This window comes from Triturus cristatus, chromosome 12 (assembly GCF_964204655.1).
Source record: "Triturus cristatus chromosome 12, aTriCri1.1, whole genome shotgun sequence".
NCBI classification, from domain to species: domain Eukaryota; kingdom Metazoa; phylum Chordata; class Amphibia; order Caudata; family Salamandridae; genus Triturus; species Triturus cristatus.
Window position 1 is genome coordinate 120,908,930 of NC_140595.1, and position 22,628 is coordinate 120,931,557.

Below are 22,628 nucleotides of genomic sequence, written 5' to 3' on the forward strand. Positions count from 1 at the left end.
TAGAATTAGAATTGATACATGTCAGTATAGGGTACTTATAACGTTTTGTATGTACCAACGTGTAAATACATTTCAAATCATACATTTTAAACATAGGTGAAGTACATTCTCTATAAGTTTCACAGGAGCATCATGAAATAGAAATGTGTAGCACGTACTTTTCTTTTTTCATTTTCGGTGCACACGGTTACACACACAAAGAAGTAGATTTTAGTCAAATGTACTGTCATAATTGGTATCAATCGTACCATTTGATAAATCTCATTAGTTATTCTTGCATATAAATGATATTAGAAATAATTAAGTAAGCTTTTTATAATGTAAGAGTTCATCATGTGCATGTTTTTCTAACACACATTAATAAAATATAGTTCTTTTTCTTTAGTATAACACAGCTTATGTTCCCTATACGAATGATATCACCTATTCTACTCTTTTTTTGCATACTTTTACAATGCAGTAACTAAAATTCTTTGTTTTCCTCATCTTTTCTATAACGTATGAATTTTTCTCTCAGAGTGTCATGTTCGGTCTCTCCTGTCCTTAATGGTAAACATTTATTCTCACCACCTGTATCCGCTGGATATCAGTTGCTATCAGGACGCTCTTTAAGCTCTACTGCCGAGTTTGCAAGCTTGGATGTGCATTCCTGGAACTTGAGGGAGCCCCTGCAGTAGTAGGGTTTGTTCCTTTTCCTACCCAGTTGCTCGATTTCCATGGTGTCCTGCCAGAGTCATCTGGGAGCTTAGACTGGTAACAAGAGCGGTAACCGATATGGTCATCGGCAGGAGTCTGCATCTCTGAAGATGACCTTCTGGGAGAGAAACCATTTTGTTCCTCTCAGGATGTACATATGGCAGTCATCCTCATTTCTAAGGGTCGCATGATTGTTCTCTGTGACATTCGGTAGAATGAATCATGATGATCTGTAGGTATTTATCACCTTCTTGTCTGTGTTCAAGATATGGTTAAATGCAAGAGAGGCATTGGACTCTGTTTGTTCACAATGGGTTTCAGACAGCTCCTTTTTGATGTCTCTGGTCAGTAGGTTTCATACAATACCTTGTGAGGTCCGTATGAGAGATGCTTGTGTATATAATATTATACTTCTACAATCTGTAGATTTTCTGTACTTCACCTTAGTAGTGTTCATGCACTTTGCCTGCTGTGGTGGTTTTACTCTGTGCACATGTTTGCACTTTTAGGAATAACTCGATTTCAAGAATGCTTTCATGATTCCTATGTGGATAAGGGGTTTCTATTTTTAAGGAGGAGACATGTTTCCTTTGTCAGTGACTAGCATGGTTTCTTTTTAGGGGTAGAGGGAGGTGATTGAGTGGCTTTTGGCCCACAACTTCTGGCACAATGCAGCTGGCCTTTCAGACTTTGCTGTCCATGCTGTATGGACCCCTGAGGTGGGATTTCTCTGAAGGTTTTTCTATTTGAGCGTCAGCCGTTGTCTATTCCCTCCCCCTTTTGGTGTCCGATTCATCACATCCTTGTTTCAGACTCCGCCAGAACGGATGTTCTCAGCCAGCTTTTAATTTCTTCTGCATTCTAGTCAACTGCTTGAAGGTTGGGGGTTTCAGCCCGTCCATCGTTTAGGGAACTTTTTATCCATTCACTGGGTGTTAGATATCACTTTTTATGCCTTTGACTCAATCCAGTCTTTGTTTACATCAGTATTTTCGTTCATTCCAACATATGAATTGGTTCTTTACTTCTGGTGCCTTGGTATCTTTTTATGTGGACGCAGGTACGACTTAATGATTTGGTCGCTCATGGGGTCTTCCTTGCTCGAGGTTCAGGAACCAATACTTGTCTAGTGGTTTCCTCTACCCAACATTGTTGCTCTGCTAAACTTGATTCCTGGGTGGTATTGGTTTGAATGGATCAGTCATTCTTCTTTGATTGACATGACTTCTCATGTTGACCTTTAACAGAGTTCTAGGTAAGAATAAGGGAAAGCGTTCCTTCTGTATTTTGTGGCTATTCTATGTAACACCTTTTACACAGTAATGCAAATGTGGAAGGGAGGCCTTATTAAATGTTTGGGTAAAAAATACTAGGCTAACTCTTTCTGTCTTTCCTGACTCCTTTAACATGCCTACACACACACAACAGACACATATTATCCATCACTCCTGTTTTTTGATATAACCCATTGTACTTCCTTTGCTTAACATTCTCTCTATTTGCTAACTTATCAGTCGCATTACTCTTGTTCCACATCTTTCTGTCCTGGGTGGACACACTTTAGAACTTACTATAATACCAAGCTATATAACAAAGTAGCCTCTTCCATGAATAAATGGGTATATATTGCAATAATTCCACAACATCACCTTCTTCCTTACAATCTAGGAGATCATTTTACAACACAGTTAAATCCTCTAACTCATTCATTGGCCCTGGAATGATACAAGGTCATCGTGATACTTGAGTCCACCCTTTACTGTGAAGTCTGCCAATTTCAATTGATAAAAACAGAGAATTGCCTCTCACTACCACCACTTAGGACAATATTGTTGCATAAAAATAGTAATCAAAATGTGATGAAACCTGAAATTCCTATCACTCTTACAAATTCCTATCTGTTTAAATGATACAGTACCAACAATAAAATTCTAGGTAAACTCTTCTTCACAATTACAAAACCTATCACAGCTGTCCATCTAATCAAATTCCAGGCATTTCATCCTAAATTACTTTAATGTTCTAGTTGAATCTGGGAAGTGGTTCAATTATTCATAAGATCCAGCCCACGTAAGAGTCGCATGAACTGTCCCATATTTCCCAGTCTGGATATCTTTTCTGTTGCTTCCGCTAATCTAATTTCTGGCTTGATGCCTTTTTTTATTAATATCCGAAGGTCTAAATACTCCACAGCAACGTTGAACTTTGTTTTGTGATTTCACTTTTCCTAAGCACTTCCAAGGCTTGTGCTGATCCTTATCAGACAACTGCTCCAGTACGTTATTTTCCAAATTAGTTAATTTAGAGAGAGGACAGAGGATGCCCTTCAAGCATTTTTTAAAATGTAGATTGAGAACATCAGCACACATCCTAATTTATCCGTTAGTTTTATACACCAGTGCAATATAGGCCAACAATTCAGAGATAATACCTGTCTGGGCAGTATTATTGTCTCCAAAATGTTGCTGTTCTCTCTAAAATGAACCTCTCAACACTACTAGTACCATATAATGTTTCACATCAGTAAACGAGGATTTTGATATAGCCACAACTTTTAAATATTAACTTTGTTAATCTTTTTAAGATATTTGGCATTTACCACCCAGTAATCCAAGTCCACCATATAAACAATTTTCTTTCTTTTTTACAGTATGGATCATTCAGTTCATACAATTATAAACAAATACTTAATGGTTTCTAACCATTAAAAACACATTTTTATGTAACAACTGGTGCCTTTGATAAACTGCTTACATTGTGGGAAATTCCCAGAGTAACCTTTTTCTTGAGTCTAACAGTGACGTAAGAGTGAGGTTTATTTTTCAGTTTATATATCTGATGCATAAATCTGTAATGATGGCTGTCCCAGGGAAAGTCTAACTGCGCTTCAACAACACAGCAAACGAGGAAAAAAAATGCCTTGTCTCACGTAACTGCCGCACAATATTATCTATGCCTGAATCGCAGTGCATATGTTCGCTCTTTTGGATATTTTGTAAGTTAGTTCGATGTTACAACTGTTAGAAACTATTATTAAACCGTTCCCTTTACTGCTCCAAACTCTTCACTTAGTGGGACAGTGATAATATCAAGTTTTACTATAGCACGTGCCCACCGTCCTCAACGCCCTCTGAGTTGTCAGGTGTGAATTTCTTGGTGTTGGGTTAATCCACATAGGGGCTGTTGCTATGGGGAAATGTTTTGTGACCCTCAGCCCAGGGCTTTAATTGGGCAAGGTCCTAACAATGCTTAGCGCCAGCAGTTCTACAAAGCAGGTACTGAGACTGGTGCCTGGGCTCTCTGAACTTTTGTTTCCGAACTTTCATTCTTTGTGTGCCTTCGGCTCCTCTAAATACGAACCTTATGTTTGCAGAGCATAATTAAGAGTGTACTTTATGAGCACCACCAAAACATCCCTCAGCAGCAGGGTAGCACCATCTCAGCATCTCTCTGCACCACCTCAGCAATGCTCAGCATCACCTCACTGGTACTCGGCACAAAAACAGCACCAGCACAGGAACAGCACACCTCAGCAGCAGCGCACCACCACAGTATCACTCAGCACCACCACAGCATCACTCAGCACCAGCGCCACATCTCCTCAGCACCAGCGCTGCATTTCCTCAGCATCACTCAATACTAGCACAGCACCATCTCTGCACCAGCTCTGCATCAATGCACCACAAGCCCAGCACCAACTCAGCACCACTACAGCATCAGCTCGGCACCACCTCAGCACCATCGCAGCACCACCTCCGCAGCAATTCTGCTTTTAATGCAGCACCTCTTCAGAATAAGTACAGCACCAGCTGAGCACAGCACCACCAAAGCATCACTCAGCACCACATCTGCACAAGCACAGCACCACCTCAGCAACACTGCACTACAAAATTCCATTACACTTAATACCATTTAATTACTATCCAAATAAATCTACAGCACACCATGCCACATATTTCCACTACACATCTCCTCACCACACAATTCCACAACAAACCATTCCAGTACAACCCATCCCTCCCTCCCACTACCCCCTTTCATCTTGCAATCCCCCTTCCCCTTTCATTCCTCCCTCATACTCTCCATCTCCTCTCTATAATACCTGCTCATACATGCTACCTTCTGGTACCCCATCGCGGTGTGCACTAGCCAACCTCTCTCTTCACCCTCCCCAGGGAACCCTCCCATCTCTCTCTCTCCATCTCTCTCGCTCTCTCTCGCTCTTCCCCCCCCCCACCTCACTTGCTCATGCACTCTTCATGCCTCTATCATACGGTTCACTTCAGGTCTTTGAGCACAATATATTTACTGTGCCTTTTCAAATGTTTCTGTCCCTCAAACCCACACTGTCTTCCTCTTTTGCCGGTGTCTTCTGTAAACACAAACACTCCCTCTTTATACTTCTGTGGCCTGCTGTTCACTTCTCTCTCTCTTTCTCTCACACTCTTGATGATCCTCTGTCTAGAGTTCATTCACCACTTCGTGCACAAACTACCTATCCCTCGCTATCTTCCTCTAACTCTACTTTATGAAGCTCTCACCCCTGTTCACCATGCCACACAAATACACTACACACCACACAATACCAACTCACACAATCCCACAAATACCAATTCCAATCCAACCCACATAATTCCACTCCACACCATTTACATCCACAACACTCCAAACAAAACACAGAGGTAAAAGACATTACCATTTACAATGCCAATAGCTCTAACTCCTGCAAATGCGAGACCTATTGCATTGCAAATGCTTGTTATAAATTGGTATTGGATTTCTTGTTGGTTTCTTTTTCAGTTGTTTTGGAGCCGTTTACACTGTTCTTTGAGTAAGCCTTGCTGCTCAGAGCCACAGCTACCCAGGGTTAAACCGAAGGTTTTCGAATGAAATTTTCTGGGTTAAAGGGGTTGGTAAGTGTATTAAACGGTGAGGTTGCACAACCACACCATGTAATACACCACAATTTGTAATAAATATGTTTAAAGTACTAGCCTTCTCTAATAATGAAACAAACAGGCTTTAAAAAAACAACCATATTCAAAATTATTTATTTAAAAACCTATAAATAATTTCCTATGAATGTTGAAAACTATGGTTTTTCATTTCAGGCATACTGACTGCCCCATATGGACCTTCTTGGAAACAACAACGGAGATTTGCTCTGACGACTCTAAGAAATTTCGGCTTGGGGAAGAAGAGCATAGAAGCACGGATATCTGAGGAATCCATATTCTTGATCAGGGCCTTTCAAGAGCCAAAAGGTAGGACAAGTTGGCCTTTGTTCAGGTAGCTTTTTTACTGGTTGCGAGGGCCTTCTGTAAATTACGGTGCCCATCTCTTGGTGTCCGGTGTTCTCTGTTGGCAGCTGTGACCCTGCAACCACTCAGATGGTGGCTGGGCCAACATATGCTGGAGATTAGGCCTAACGGCTAGTTTCTGGGTCTCTCTGCCGGCCGTGGGGCCATCTGGAGGTGAAAGTGGCTCTTGTCTGATGTGGTATGACTTTTTGCTGTTGCCGAGGAGGCTTTATTAAAGGTGTTTTTTTGAGGGGCAGGTATTTTGTTTTGGTTAAACTCTATACTGGGAGCATAGTCTCTTAACTTTAGTTGGTGGATATTACTTATTACAGGAGCTCATTGCAGGCATCAAAGGCTTTTTGCTGGTAGTGGGGACTCTTTGTTGGTAGTAGTACGGTTTCATATAGTGGTGCTGGATGCTCTTAGATAGTGGTGGGCTCTCTTAAATGGTGGTCTGCTCTCTTTGCTGATGGTGATATCTCTTTTTGCTGGTGATTTTGAGGTTATTTGCTGTTTCTGAGGACAACTGATGAGCCAGGTTTTTTTTGTAAGGTGCTGGGGTTCTTTTTTTGGTCTCTGGGATTCTTTGCTGGTCTCAGGATACCTTTGTCATTACCAGGGTCTCCTTGTTGGTTTTAGGGTCTTTTGTGGTATCAGGTGCTTTGTGCTGGCGTTGGGGGGCTCATTTACACCAACTCCTGGGCTTGAAGTGCTCCTTCATGGTATGAGTGAACGACAAAGTTATCCTTTATGTAGGATAGAGCCTCTTTAACTTCCCAGTTTTGAACCCTCCTTTCCAAACCTTTGTCCTCAGGTCAGCCATTTGATCCTCAGTTCAAAGTAGCCAACGCTGTCTCCAACATAATTTGCTCACTCGTCTTTGGAAATCGGTTTGAGTACAGCGATGCCAAATTCCAGTACCTTCTACATCTGGTTAGCAACAATGTCCGCCTGGCTGGTGGAGTCGCTGCTCAGGTATGGCCAAGAACCACGGTGTTTTGTTCCTTCCACAGACAGGCTTCTTCCAAAGTATCTTTATTTCAGACAAGTAATACATAAAAAAATAACAAACCCTTTCCTGTAATGTGCAGTAGGAGAGATGTTCTCTTAAGGTGTCCATTTGACACCATTTTACTGAGACACAAGATTATGTCACCCTTTTACCAACTGTATTCTTGTTTTGTTTTATGTGAGCCCATTAAACGAATACACTTAATTCCACTAGTTTATAAAAAGGTAGGTCTAAGGTGGCTAACACAGCATCAGAGATATGAAGTCATATGTTCTGTTACAATATTTCCTTACATATGCACAGTAGGTACCTCTTTGCAGCCTGTTAGCTGGGGTGTTTACCCCAGAATGGAGGCTTTGATGGAGAGGTGAAAATTTACAGCATCGAAGAGTGTAGATTACCATAAGGAAAGGTTCTTTACTACAGGCCTCCTAAGAGTGACTTGTGTTTGGAAGCGCCCACAGACAGGCAACAGATATTGAGAAGGACGTATGAGGATTTAGAAAGCTGCATGTTTAGGACATGTTTGTATTCTTTTAGCCTGTCTTGTTTTTTCAGACGGTCAATATATGCCCTTTTTTGAGACACTTTCCTGGGCCACACCAGAAAATCTTGGAGAATGCTTGTAAAATCTTCCAATTCATCGACAAGGCCACCCAGGAGCACAGACAAACACTTGATGCTGAGAACCCACGCGACTACATTGATGCCTACTTGCTGGAAATGGACAAGGTAAGGGGCCAGAAGTCCATGAGTGCCCACTTGGATGCTGGTACATTGTGCTTTGAGTCTGATTTGCGATCTTGCTTCCGTGTGGCTTCATCCTAAACCTGTGGTCTTACGGAGACGAAACTCCTGATGAGATTGAAGGGCATAAGGGTTGTTCGTCATGCCGGAACAGTAGAAATCTACAGCACATTTAATTATCATGATATAAGTGGACATTTTAGTTTAGTATTAAATATGTCTCTTGTTTCTGAGAATGCAGTGGCTGGCAGTAAATGTTTGGGTGAGACAAAGACAAGTGGACAGACCCTCCTGGTGCGCAGTTTTAAGGCTTGAGTTAATGTAGGAAGCAGGCTCTGTAAATACTATACCAAAATGAGGTATAGTGTGCACAGAGTCCAGTGGAACCCCAAAGGTAGGCAGAAGTAAAATTAGATTGCACCTTACCCTCTATTTGTGGAAGTGTGGGCGAGCAGTAAGGCTTTATCAGAGGGCAGTGTTAAGCAATTGTTGTACACACTCAGGCAAGAAATGATGTCACACACTCAAAGACTAAACTTCGACCAATTTGATTTGTGTAAAAATATTATTCAGTTATATTTATTTTTCTAGAACCAAACAGGCATGGCACAGGTAAGTGTAAATGGTATTGTTCAACCTGCCTTGAAAAGCTGAATGAAAAATGACATTGTAAAAGGTTTATAAATACTTTGAATAAAGTGGAAATTACTGTTAGATTACTTTTCAGATTACTTTATGGATTACTTTTTCTACTCAGTGCGATATGCCTAGATATCACATTGGGGCATTTACTAGACAAAAGGTAAGTAAAGCAGTTTTTAGATATTAGCAGTTTTTCAAATTCTCATACAAAACCAACTCCACACAACGATTTTCACAAGAATGCAGTCAATGCAGTTCTATAGGAGGAAATGAGGTTATTGGTTTCAAGGTAAGTACTTGTATTTGGTTTTCTGGGGTTAGAACCAGGGATCCCCCAGGGTCAAGGCTGCACCCTCAGCAGCACTAGGACGGCCAGGTGCAGAGTGCTGAGGCCCAATGTTATTCAATGGGGGATAGGGGGCCTCTGGTTGGTGGCTGCTCATGAGCAGACCACAAGGTTGTGATATCAAAGCTCCTGCTGTTCGGCTCAGGGCAAGGTGGTATCCGAGTTAGCACCCCAAGTGCACCTGCAGGAGCAGCTGGGTGCAGGGTGCTGTTTTGGCATACGTTGCTCTGTTGATTTCATTGGAGATTCTCCGGTCGCAACAAAGACTGCAGGCTCGGGGACGAAGATCTTCTGGAGGTGACCACCAGTTGGAGAGGTAAGTTGGAATGCCTGGGGATGCTGGGACACTGCTGGTTGGGACACTGTTGGTTGGGCCTCCCTAGGCTGTGGGACGTCAGGTGCAGGGGTGTCTTTAGTGGGTTTTCTTACTAGCTCTGGTCGCGGTCTGGGGGTTCCTCCAAAAAGGGGCTGCAGGTGTCGATTTGGGATTCAAAGCAGGTCAGAGATCACCAGATCTCAGGTTAGGATGGTCGGGGAGATGTCCTTGTGGTGTTGCGCCATTCAAATTCAGGCCGTGGGCATCGTGTGCAGAGTGGTGCAGACTCGCGGATTTGGCAGGAGCCAAAGTCTGTTGGTGAGCAAATCATGTGCTCATGGGAGACAAAGTCTTGGGTTAGGAAGGCAGGGCAGGTCCTTTGGGTTCTTGAGGGCCCCTGACTGCAGGACACACCGGGATTTTGCTGGAGCAGGTTTGAGGTGCGGACAGTCCGGTATGGCTGGGGCCAAGTCAGTGGGCGTCTTCCTCTTCTTACTTCAGCGTGGCTTCTTTGGTCCTTCTTCTTCTGGTCGGTTCTTGTCTGAGGAGGCAAGGTTCGAGGTTGCCCCTAAATACTAGATTTAGGGGTGTTATAGGTAGGTAAAGGTCTGGAAAATTGGGTCCCTTCCTTTGGGTGGGTACACCGCCTAGTATGCCACCCTCTGGTTGGCTGGGTCCCCCTCATCTGCAAGATGGCGGGGACTGAGAGTTGTGCTTCACCTCGCCTCCCCTACCTGAGGAGTGGGGGTCGGCAAAGGTGGGCACACCTCCCTTCCTCACGTGATTTTCCTGCCGATTCTCCTGCCCAAAGTAGGGGTCCGAACCGGTGGGGGCCAGTTGCTGGAAGCAGCAACGACTGGGGTATAGCTTACAAAGGTGGCAAGCTTTTGAAGCTGCCCCTTCGTGGACCCTGCCTACCCTGGGAGAGGAGACTTGGCACCTCGTCCCAGGATGTGCAATGTTTCAGACCCCCGAGAGCAGCAGGCTCTCGATCCAGGAGTCCAGAAACATGTCTGGTGGAGGCAGCTGGTGAGCAGCCACTCAGCCAGGACACTAGTGTTGGGTCGTTTTTCAGGGGGCATCTCTAAGATGCCCTCTGAGTGCATTTTTCATTAAATCCCACACTGGCATCGTTGTGGGTTTAATGTGCTGAGAAGTTTGATACCAAACTTCCCAGTTTTCTGTAAAACCTTTAAGGCGCTGTAGAGTTCAAAGTGACACACCCCAGCACCATATACTCTTAATGGCAATACTGCACTTACAATGCCTAAGAATTGGCCTAGACACTGGAGGGGTACAGGGCCATGAGCCCTGTACCCCTCCAGTGTCTAGGCCAATTCTCACAACTGGTATAGTGCACCCAGCTAAAGGGGTGGCTGACCTATGCTAGGGCAGTGGGTTGTAGGCATGGCACACAGGGATGTATGCCATGTCGTCTCGTCACTTTGTTCTGCACCAAAACACGCAGCCTGAGAGAGAGAGAGAGAGAGAGAGAGACAGAGACAGAGAGTGTGTGTACAGGCCTCTAAGGGTGGCACAATAAGTGCTGCAGCGTTAGAGGCCCTCCCTGGCCATAGTGCCCTTGGTACCTAAAGTACCATTACAAGGGACTGACATGTGGCCAAAGAGTGTCAATTTTGTCTTAATGCAGTTTTGGGAAAGAACATCGGCACCGGGAACCTGGTTAGCAGGAACCCAGTGCACACTCAGTCAAAGTACAACAGTTAAGAATTCTTATTAATTTGATTAAGGAGTTTTTATAGTTTGGCCTGTGAGCACAGCCGTCGCCAGACAATTATGTGAACATTGCTAGTAAGGGCGTTTGGCTCTCCCCATAATTTGGGACCCAGGAGTACATGTTTTGATCCAGCAGGAGTTGCATTTGTCAACAAAAATAGTGCTTGCCCTCCACGCAGATGTGATCAAAATAACTTTATTCCGCACCATGACCACAAAAGTTTAACAGACAAACAAAAATTGTTAAAAAGTTAAAATTCTTGTTTAGAAGATAAAATCACAGTTAAAAATAATAAAAATAAGCACCTCTTTAGTCATAGAATTCATGTTTCTTAAAATGAGCTATACCGTGTGCATCATCTCCCCGACCGGTTACTGAGCTTCATAACGTTTCCTAATACCCATTGCAGTTTTAATACAACTCGTCACCGCACTACAGATAACGGGACTGGTCAGGGATTGCAAGTATCTAAACCCCTCAACGTGAGTACAAGGACGAAGGGTCTTTAATAGGGGTACCAAAAATCTTCTCCTCGGTTCCTTATAAAGTGCACAAAAGAGGATAAAGTGCATGGTGCTCTGGGGTGCCATGTTGTCACAAGGGCAAGGAGTAAGGAAGTCCATCCGACCAGATTGTCTGGGGAAAGCCACTAAAAAGTGCAAGGTGCCTAAGCGGAGTCTTGTTAGTAAAAAACGTATCTGACTATTAGTAGTAAAGGACAGGTAAAATTGCTGTTTAGGCATAAACTGGCAACTAGGACCAACTGCCTCCGATTGAGAATGACGCAGGGTTGCCCAGATGTTATGGTCCTCTTTGATTATTACCTTGGCATTTATGGGAATACTCAATGGGGTATCAAAGTACTTACCCAGCCCAATCTTAAATAGCCTATCCCTCACAAAACGACGCCAGGGGATCGTCAATGACTTGTCCAAATTGATACAGTCTTCGATGATCTCCCTGGAAAACTGTAGCTCTTCGGACACCCACATTTTAGACCAGAGGAGCAGAGCCTGTACGGTCTTCTACATATTCCATCCCCACTTCTTGATGAGAGAAAGAAGTGGCGGAGCTATTTGGGATCATCAATAAGCGTTATATTTTCAACCACTTGTAATGCACTTTTTTTTGGTAACCCCATACTCCCGCCCCGTAAGAAGCAACCGCCAGGCATGTTGCTTTATATAAAGTAACAAGCTCTGGCACTGGCTTATCAACCAATTTACAGGCAAACCTTCAACAACCCCTCCACAACTCTACTTGATGTGATCATTTTGTTATTTATCCAGTTGCCTAATTCAAAACTTACAGGGGTGCACACATGACATTGGAATGCTACTAAAGTGTCTTAGATAATTAGATCATGTGTCTTTTTTTTCTCTTGCAGAAATGGGAAGAGGGCAGTCATTAACCTACATAGATTTTTAGATCTGGTTCGACCATGGAACTCTCAACTGCCCTTTCAACCTACACTCGTAGTATTCTACAATTCTTTGCTTCCACACGAATACATATCTATGCCTACGCTATTTCCTTGTAATGGTTCACATTACCATAGAACATTCCTTTAAAGCCATACATATTTGCATAGTCAATGCTTGTTTGATACTTTGGTTAGGTGCTGATGGGGGCTTGGTGATGGCAGGTGTAGAGTGCAACTCTACATATATAAAAGTCTCACATCACTTCATCAGTGAAGGAGAAGGGACTGTTCAGAAAAGGTTTCTTTCATTTCTTCATGAAAGTGTGATTTTTAGTTTTGGTGGAGTGTTTGCAAGAGAGCATGTGCTATTTCCATTGTCCTTAGAATGCAAAGTTTAGGCCTTCCCATCTGGGAGACAGGATTCATTTTGTGAATCCCTGTGATAATATCAGAACACAGAGAGATACTCTGGAATGACACAGCAGACCTTTATCTCTGCTTTCACAAAGTACAACTATTGGGACAAGGATAGCAATGCAATTTTGCGCACATTCTGCCGTTCAGCATCTGCAATGCTTATTGCTATAGCCTTATAGCTTTCTGCCTAGGGCTAACCCAGTTGTTAAAGGCCCTGACCCAAAGTGCAGCTCTAGCCTATAACTAGGGTGAGCCCATAACAACAGGTATAGCCTGAGGCAGAAGGGCTGTACGGCTATTAGCACATTTCACCTACTAACGGTACAATGTTTTAAATTTTAAAAAAAGGGAGAAAGAGAAAAACAAACACTGGAATGTTGTAGCATGAGGCTTATATCAGCCATTATAGCCCAGAGACACTCCATTGTCTTCAATGGAGCTCTCAACATGCCAATGTTCTAATTTGAATTAGAACATTGGAATGTAGAGCACTCCATTGAAGACAATGGAGTGCTCCGTGCTTCTACCAGCCAGTAAAAGCCCGCAGAGCAACATTCCGATGTTGCCTTCTGTGAACAAAGGCCTCTCGGAGCCCGAGGGGCTTTAAACCCCCTCGGGCTCCGAGAGGCCTTTGTTTTATTTGTTAGAACATTCTGCCCTCTAGTGGCAGAATGTTCTAATAATCACAAAATCAAAGGAGGGAGTGAAGAGGAAAAAAAGGTAGAATCGTCCTCCTCTTGATACTGTTATCCAACATAGGGATTCTACCATGTATTATGTGAATATATATATATGCACCCATGTGTGTGCTGCTATTTTTATTTGAAGTGTTTAGTCATACGTGAAAAATGGTGCAAAAGGATCAGAGCTCCTTCTCTCAATTTGTGGGAAGGGCAATGTTTCAAAAAATTGTAAAATACCCCTCACCCACTGAAACCTGATTCAGTGTCATGCTTCATCATTGGGGTCTTCCCGTCCCTCTACGGGACGGGCGTGCTACGACTTGCGTAGACGCAGGAGCACTTTATTCAGTGATTGGTGAGTATGTGTAGTGCTTGGGATCGTGAAACGAAAATGTGAGATGGTTAAAAATTCTCTGGCTAGTGGAACGAAAATATTTTATTGTCTTCCCTGGCTGAGAATAGTAAAAGTGGGGAGGTGTAGATGGTGTACTATAATGAGTCACCTCCTACAAGGTCGACATGTTTCAGAAGCCATCCCCTTGGCTTTCTTCCTCAGGACCAAAAAAACGATCCCTGTTACACCTCAATGGGTGATAGAATAAATGTACATATGCCTGTCACAAACACTGTCCTTTGTTCCCTGTTATGGGAGTAGAAAAATATACCACTTGTATATCTTAAGAACCTGAAAAGAAAAATATTTTGGATAAATCATGGCTTTCATCATTTATCTTTATCTATTCACATGGAAAGTTTTAAGCTTTATTGTGATATATTTCTCTTGTGCAACTCTGTTGTCGGTAATGAAACCATTTGGTAAATATCCTCTACTCATAAATCATCTGAAAGGACACTCCTTGTGATTTCTGGTGCCCAGTATCACATTTACCCAACATTCTATCATACATGTGTATCTCCTAGCAAGATACATCTTATGTTACAATACATTCATACATAAAGGAAGTATATGTACATTCTGATTGTGCCCCAAAAGGTTACAGATTAATGATAACAGCAAATGAGCACTCGCATTCGTACTCCTATGACAGGCCTTGGAAAAAATGGGAGATGTTTGGCAAAAGTCTGTGCACTCGTCCTTTTTAAACTGTGATCTCACCATGTGTCTATTTTTATTTAAAAAATAAATGGTATTCATGCTCTCACAAGGACGTGCCATAATAATACATACTTTAGAATTTTATCGTTATCGCTCCATGAGCTCACACGAGCGGTGTAGGGCGCCCTCAAATAGACACTGTGGGTATTTTAAAAGAAACAGAAGGAAAAACAAGGTTTTAACGCCAGGGTGGTTTTTAAACAAACAAGCGTGGTCTCTTTGGCTTTTTTAAGGACATGCCATTGTCCTACTTACATGCTGGAAGGAGCGCGATCACCAAAGGAAGTACCTTCTCGTGGCTCAAGGTTTGCCAGAGCCCGGTCTTTTAAAGTGCAAGGAGGCATGCTTGATAGGAAACAGGTGTGGCTGGAAACAATAGACCTTAAAATTTTAAAGATGGCCGCCGGTAAATGGACCCAAAACAGGGTTCATTTTGATCCACTTCCTGTTGGAACGATTAACACTGAATAGGTTGAAAAAACACTAGACCTTGGAATTTTTAAAGATGGCCGCCGGTAAATGGACCCAAAACAGGGTTCATTTTGATCCACTTCCTGTTGGAACGATTAACATTGAATCAATTGAAAAAGCAAGCATATATTTGTTTGTTTTGAGGGTTATTTTGGAGGAGTTTCAAAAGGCAGCCAAATGGAGGTTGAATTAAAAGGAATTATTAAACAAAAAAGAAAAACAAATTGCTGTGCTAGAGACATTGCAGACATGCATTCATGTATGTGGGTTTTTTTGAAAAAACACGGGGGGTCAAATTATGAAAAATGGAAAACCTAATGGAAAAAAGGATAAAGAATAAATCCCAGCACTAAAACGCTAGAGGCTGGAAAAATATTAACTGGAAACATTTTCCTGTCCGAGGATAAGGATTGAAAAGCAAAAACCATGTATATTTAAAAATAGAGTGTGTGTACACTCATGTTTCAAAAATTATAGTTTCTCTAAAAAAGAAGAAAAAGGAAGAAACCCAGTTTCCAAGGGCATAAACCTCCTCTTTGTTCAGTATTAGTTATGGGGTGATTGTAGTACTGTATACTCCTTATGAGTCTGCTACTTTTTGGTTGATCATTAGTTGCCAGGGGATTCCTGTGTTAGATTTTGTATACATCAGAGCTGGTTCCAAGGAATCTTATCGTTCAGGCCTTTCTCATGAGTCCTCAAACGGAACACCCACCGTTGTTCTTTTTCGAACAAATACCTTTCGTTTTGGATCTGTTTGATTACTGTCCACGAGAGATCTTCCCACTTATGGCCTTTTTCCAAAAAATGGGATGCCATTTTGGTGGTACTCTTTTTGCATTTAATGTTACTTTTGTGTTCCCCTATCCTTACCTTGACAGGGCGTGTGGTCATTCCTACGTATTCCAAAAGACACGGGCACGTGATCAGATAAACCACATTTTTTTTATTGCATGTTGTGAATCTTCTTTGGTCCCATTTGGTTTCATCATGGAACAAGATTTCTTTGCTTTTCTTAGTTAGTTTGCACACATTGCACATTCCACAGGGATGATGCCCAGAGATTGGGGGCATTAAAGTGGTTTGCATTGTCTGTTCTTCTCTTCTTTCTTTTGGTCTGGTGTGTACTAGCAAATCACGGATACTCTTACCTCTTCTATGAGAGAAGATAGGTTTTGGTAGATTGATGCTTCCACTGTTGAGGATTCGCCAGTGTTTGTTTACTATTTTTGTGATACCAATGGAGTTTGTGTTGAAAGTTGTTATACATACTGGGCGGTTCTCTTCCTCCTTATGGATTTTGGGTTCCAAAAGGCTGTCTCTGTAATTGTTGCATGCCCTTTTGTATGCATTATCAATCACCTTTTTAGGGTATTAGTGTTTTTCCAGTTTCTTTTTCAGATCATTTGATTGTTTTTTGAAATCTTCGATTTCCGTGCAGTTCCTTCGTAGGCGTAGGAATTGCCCATAAGGGAGGTTATCGCGGAGATGTCGAGGGTGGAAGCTATTGTACAGTAGTAGACAGTTTTTGGAGGTTTATTTGAAATGAGTAGTAGTTGTTAGTTTTCCCTCTTTTGCATATATGTTTAGATCAAGGAAGACAAGTTTTTCATTTGGAATAGTGCTTGTGAATCTCAAAAATTGGTCTTGGCAGTTCAACCATGTTAGAAAACGTCTGGCGGTGGTTTTATCTCCTTCCCAGATGATCAATATGTCATCTATATATCGTTTCCATATATGTATATGGTTACAAAATGGATTGTTGGGATTGAGGATCTTCTGTTTTTCAAGTTGATGTACATAGAGACCAGCTATGCTAGGAGCAAAGGTGCTCCCCATGCTGGTCCCGTGTTTTTGCAAATAGAGATTGTTCCGGTATTCAAAGAAATTTTCTTTGAGTGCCAATTGATAGCACTCCATAATCATATTTCTTGGTGTCTGGTAGTCCCAATCGGTGTCGAACAGGACATCTTCTATTAATTTGAGGGACTTGTTGTGGGGAAGGCTCGTGTATAAGCTCTCCACATCACAACTTATCAATAATTCTCTTTCTGGGTCAAATGTTTGCCCTTCTGACAATTGCAGGATGTCTTTGGTGTCTTTCAGGTACGTGGAAGTTTTTTTGTATAAGTGGTCTTAAGAAAGCATCTGCAAATTTGGAGACTGGTTCCAAAATGGATCCAATTCCAGACACTATGGACGTCCCGGTGGGTAGACCAGATTTTTGTGGATTTTTGGTATAGTGTACAGGTAAGGTGTTCTTGGCGAATTCGTGGTTAGAAAATCCCCTTCCTTTTTAGATATCCACCCATGTGATCGTGCCTCTTCCACCATACTTGCAATTTTCACTCGTATTTGCTCTGTGGGGTCCTGGTTGAGGACCTCGTAGTTCCTTTCATCGTGGTGGAGGCGTAGGCACTCTTGGTCATACTTCTCAGCTGATTGTATTACAATCGCCACTCCTTTATCAGCTGGTTTTATTACCAATTCCGGGTTGTTTGCTAGTTCTCTGAGTGCCTCATTTTCCTCTCTGGTGATATTGTGAACGACCTTGTTGGTTGCTGGATCTATTTCTCCCAGATCTTTCAAGACAGCTTTTTCAAAGGCGATCAGTTCTTTGAAAAAGATTTGTAACTTAAGTCTCCTCAGGAGTTCTTTCATCTCTTTGCATAATTGGAATTTATCCAATTTTGCCGTTGGTACAAAGCCTAATCCTTTTTCTAGAACTCTGATCTGTGCCGGTGTTAGAATGTGGTTTGTACCCCAATGATGAAGCATGACACTGAATCAGGTTTCAGTGTGTGAGGGGTATTTAAACATTTTTTTGAAACATTGCCCTTCCCACAAATTGAGAGAAGGAGCTCTGATCCTTTTGCACCATTTTTCACGTATGACTAAACACTTCAAATAAAACTAAAAATAGCAGCACACACATGGGTGCATATAGAATGTTCTAATAGCCTTATAGCCCTTCGTAGCTGGACTATACTGGCTATTGAAGTCCCGCTCTCTTGTTAAAGGCCCTCTGGAGCGGGCGTTTAATGGCTGGTGTAGCGCGCTACGGCGGGCTATAAGGCTATAGTAGAAGTCTGGATTGTGTTTCAGTGACCATATTTCTCCATGCCTCACTTCAACATTCATCATACAGTATCTGAGCCTTGGAAAGTGTCATTTCTTAATCTCCTAGAGCATAAAGTCCATTTTATACTTTTGGAATTACTTTCTTTTGACCTTGTCATATAATTTTTTCATCCTAAGCTCACATGATCTCAAACACGCACCAAAGGAGGAAGGTCAATGTTTCCTATAAGTTGGTGTAAAGGGTGCAAGTTGGAAAGTCAATTTTGTGTTTTGTGCCTCCTAATTCCAAATTTAGCGTAGTATTTCACTGTCGCTTTAGAATCTTGCAACCTTCTATTCCCTTCTAGACTTTCCGACAGCTGTTTTCCAGCTGTTGTCCGGTCTGTGGTACCCATGGTCTTTCCCCAACTTCATGCATCCACACAGACAACTTCAGGTGAGCATAATGGTAATATTTTTTATATTCATGCACTCTTATTATCCTTAGTGTTTCATATTAAATAATTGCAGTAAACAAACACCGGTGGTGATGTGACCAATGCAAATACCCTTTGGAGGTATGATCAAAAAGGAGAAACTACCTTTTTGGCAAAAGACTTGTTTTACTTCAATCGTGAGGAATGCAACAAAATAGATTTTAGACATGCTAATCAACCTTCTTTTTCAAATACCTTAGTTGTGGAAGTGGAGCATATAAAATAGTTATTCAGGACTAAGATTTAGAACCTTACGATAGCACTGGTAGGCACAGGTGACTGTGAAATGAGTCATCCAGATAAGAGCCCATAACAAAATAATTAATAAAAACACAGTATACACCAAAAGAGGACATTGTCAAACTAAAGGAAATTTTAAATGCAATATATATTTACATACGTGTGTGTGTATGTGTGTTTGCGTTTGTGTTACTATCCTTGTGGGGACTTGGGTGTGATAACACACTCACGCTGTGGGGACTTGATTGCACTGTGGGGACCTGAACCTTTTATTGGAATGTCAGCAATGTCAGTCATGTCATGGAATGTCAGGAATGTCATGTCTTTTAATGGAATGTCAGGAATGTCATGTCATATGGAATGTCATGTCTTGGAATGGAATGTCATGTCTTGGAATGGAATGTCATGTCTTGGAATGGAATGCCATGTCTTTTAATGAAATGTCAGGAATGCCATGTCTTTTAATGGAATGTCAGGAATGTCAGTCATGTCATGGAATGTCAGGAATGTCATGTCTTTTAATGGAATGTTAGGAATGTCATGTCTTTTAGTGGAATGTCAGGAATCTCAGTCATGTCATGGAATGTCAGGAATGTCATGTCTTTTAATGGAATGTCAGGAATGTCATGTCTTTTATTGGAATGTCAGGAATGTCAGTCATGTCATGTCTTTTAATGGAATGTCAGGAATGTCAGTCAGGAATGTCAGGAATGTCATGTCTTTTAATGGAATGTCAGGAATGTCATGGAATGTCAGGAATGTCATGTCTTTTAATGGAATGTCAGGAATGTCAGTCATGGAATGTCAGGAATGTCATGTCTTTTAATGGAATGTCAGGAATGTCATGTCTTGTAATGGAATGTCAGGAATGTCATGTCTTTTAATGGAATGTCAGGAATGTCATGTCTTTGAATGGAATGTCAGGAATGTCATGTCTTTGAATGGAATGTCAGGAATGTCATGTCTTTGAATGGAATGTCAGGAATGTCATGTCTCTTATAGGAATGTCAGTCATGTCATGGAATGTCAGGAGTATCAGGAATGTCATGTCTTTTAATGGAATTCAGGAATGTCAGTCATGTCATGGAATGTCAGGAATGTCATGTCTTTTAATGGAATGTCAGGAATGTCATGTCTTTTAATGGAATGTCATGTCTTTTAATGGAATGTCAGGAATGTCATGAATGTCATGTCATAGAATGGAATGTCATGTCTTTTAATGCAATGTCAGGAATTTCATGTCTTTTAATGGAATGTCAGAAATGTCATGTCTTTTATTGGAATGTCAGGAATGTCAGTCATGTCAGGAATGTCAGGAATGTCATATCTTTTAATGGAATGTCAGGAATGTCATGTCTTTTATTGGAATGTCAGGAATGTCAGTCATCTCATGGAAAGTCAGGAATGTCATGTCTTTTAATGGAATGTCAGGAATGTCAGTCATGTCATGGAATGTCAGGAATGTCAAGAATGTCATGTCTTTTAATGGAATGTCAGGAATGTCATGTCTTTTAATGGAATGTCAGGAATATCAGGAATGTCATGTCTTTTAATGCCAGGAATGTCATGTCATAGAATGGAATGTCATGTCTTGGAATGGAATGTCATGTCTTTTAATGGAATGTCAGGAATGTCATGTCTTTTATTGGAATGTCAGCAATGTCAGTCATGTCATGGAATGTCAGGAATGTCATGTCTTTTAATGGAATGTCATGCCATAGAATGGAATGTCATGTCTTGGAATGGAATGTCATGTCTTGGAATGGAATGTCATGTCTTGGAATGGAATGTCATGTCTTGGAATGCCATGTCTTTTAATGGAATATCAGGAATGTCAGGAATGTCATGTCTTTTAATGGAATGTCAGGAATGTCAGTCATGTCATGGAATGTCAGGAATGTCATGTCTTTTAAATGGAATGTCAGGAATGTCATGTCTTTTAATGGAATGTCAGGAATGTCATGTCATAGAATGGAATGTCAGGAATGTCATGTCTTTTAATGGAATGTCAGTCATGTCATGGAATGTCAGGAATGTCATGTCTTTTAATGGAATGTCAGGAATGTCATGTATTTTAATGGAATGTCAGGAATGTCATGTCTTTTAATGGAATGTCACAAATGTCAGTCATGTCATGTCTTTTCATGGAATGTCAGGAATGTTGTGTCTTTTAATGGAATGTCAGGAATGTCAGTCATGTCAGTCATGTCATGGAATGTCAGGAATGTCAGTCATGTCATGGAATGTCAGGAATGTCATGTCTTTTAACGGAATGTCAGGAATGTCAGTCATGTCATGGAATATCAGGAATGTCATGTCTTTTAATGGAATGTCAGGAATGTCATGTCATAGAATGGAATGTAATGTCTTGGAATGGAATGTCAGGAATGTCATGTCCTTTATTGGAATGTTAGCAATGTCAGTCATGTCATGGAATGTCAGGGATGTCATGTCTTTTAATGGAATGTCAGGAATGTCATGTCATATGGAATGTCATGTCTTGGAATGGAATGGAATGTCATGTCTTGGAATGGAATGCCATGTTTTTAATGGAATGTCAGGAATGTCATGTCTTTTAATGGAATGTCAGGAATGTCAGTCATGTCATGGAATGTCAGGAATGTCATGTCTTTTAAATGGAATGTCAGGAAGGTCATGTCTTTTAATGGAATGTCAGGAAGGTCATGGAATGTCAGGAATGTCATGTCTTTTAATGGAATGTCAGGAATGTCATGTCTTTTAATGGAATGTCAGGAATGTTAGGAATGTCATGTCTTTTAATGGAATGTCAGTCATGTCATGTCTTTTCATGGAATGTCAGGAATGTTGTCTTTTAATAGAATGTCAGGAATGTCAGGCATGTCTTGGAATGTCAGGAATGTCAGTCATGTCATGGAATGTCAGGAATGTCATGTCTTTAAATGGAATGTCAGGAATGTCATGTCATAGAATGGAATGTCATGTCTTCGAATGGAATGTCATGTCTTGGAATGGAATGTCATGTCTTTTAATGGAATGTCAAGAACGTCATGTCATGGAATGGAATGTCAGGAATGTCATGTCAGGAATGTCATGTCATGGAATATCAGGAATGTCATGTCATGAATGTCATGGAATATCATGAATGTCATGAATGTCATGAATGTCATGTCATGAATGTCAAGAATGTCATGGAATGGAATGTCAGGAATGGCATGTCATGGAATGGAATGTCAGGAATTTCATGTCAAGGAATGGAATGTCAGGAATGTCATGTCTTGGAATGGAATGTCAGGAATGTCAGGAATGTCATGTCTTTTAATGGAATGTCAGGAATGTCAAGTCATAGAATGGAATGTCATGTCTTGGAATGGAATGTCATGTCTTGGAATGGAATGGCATGTCTTGGAATGGAATGTCATGTCATGTCTTGGAATGGAATGTCATGTCTTGGAATGGAATGCCATGTCTTGGAATGGAATGCCATGTCTTTTAATGGAATGCCAGGAATGTCAGTCATGTCATGGAATGTCAGGAATGTCATGTCTTTTAAATGGAATGTCAGGAATGTCATGTCTTTTAATGGAATGTCAGGAATGTCATGTCTTTTAATGGAATGTCAAGAATGTCATGCTTTTATTGGAATGTCAGGAATGTCAGTCATGTCATGGAATGTCAGGAATGTCATGTCTTTTCATGGAATGTCATGTCTTTTCATGGAATGTCAGGAATGTCAGGAATGTCAGGAATGTCATGTCTTTTAATGGAATGTCATGTCTTTTAATGTAATGTCAGGAATGTCATGTCTTTTAATGGAATGTCATGTCTTTTAATGGAATGTCAGGAATGTCATGTCTTTTAATGGAATGTCAGGAATGTCATGTCATGGAATGGAATGTCTTTTAATGGAATGTCAGGAATGTCATGTCTTTTAATGGAATGTC

General features: G+C 41.3%; 1 protein-coding gene across 2 annotated transcripts in view; it reads left to right on the forward strand.

The window, feature by feature from the left end:
- LOC146772836 (cytochrome P450 2B4-like) overlaps positions 1–22,628 on the forward strand; it is a 209,199-nt gene that overhangs the window by 17,130 nt on the left and 169,441 nt on the right. For both annotated transcript variants that reach the window (XM_085636946.1, XM_085636947.1), the window contains exons 3-5: positions 5,808–5,960; positions 6,811–6,971; positions 7,567–7,740. In XM_085636946.1, coding sequence (XP_085493072.1) covers positions 5,808–5,960; positions 6,811–6,971; positions 7,567–7,740 — 488 coding nt within the window. The remainder of the gene's footprint in view (positions 1–5,807; positions 5,961–6,810; positions 6,972–7,566; positions 7,741–22,628) is intronic.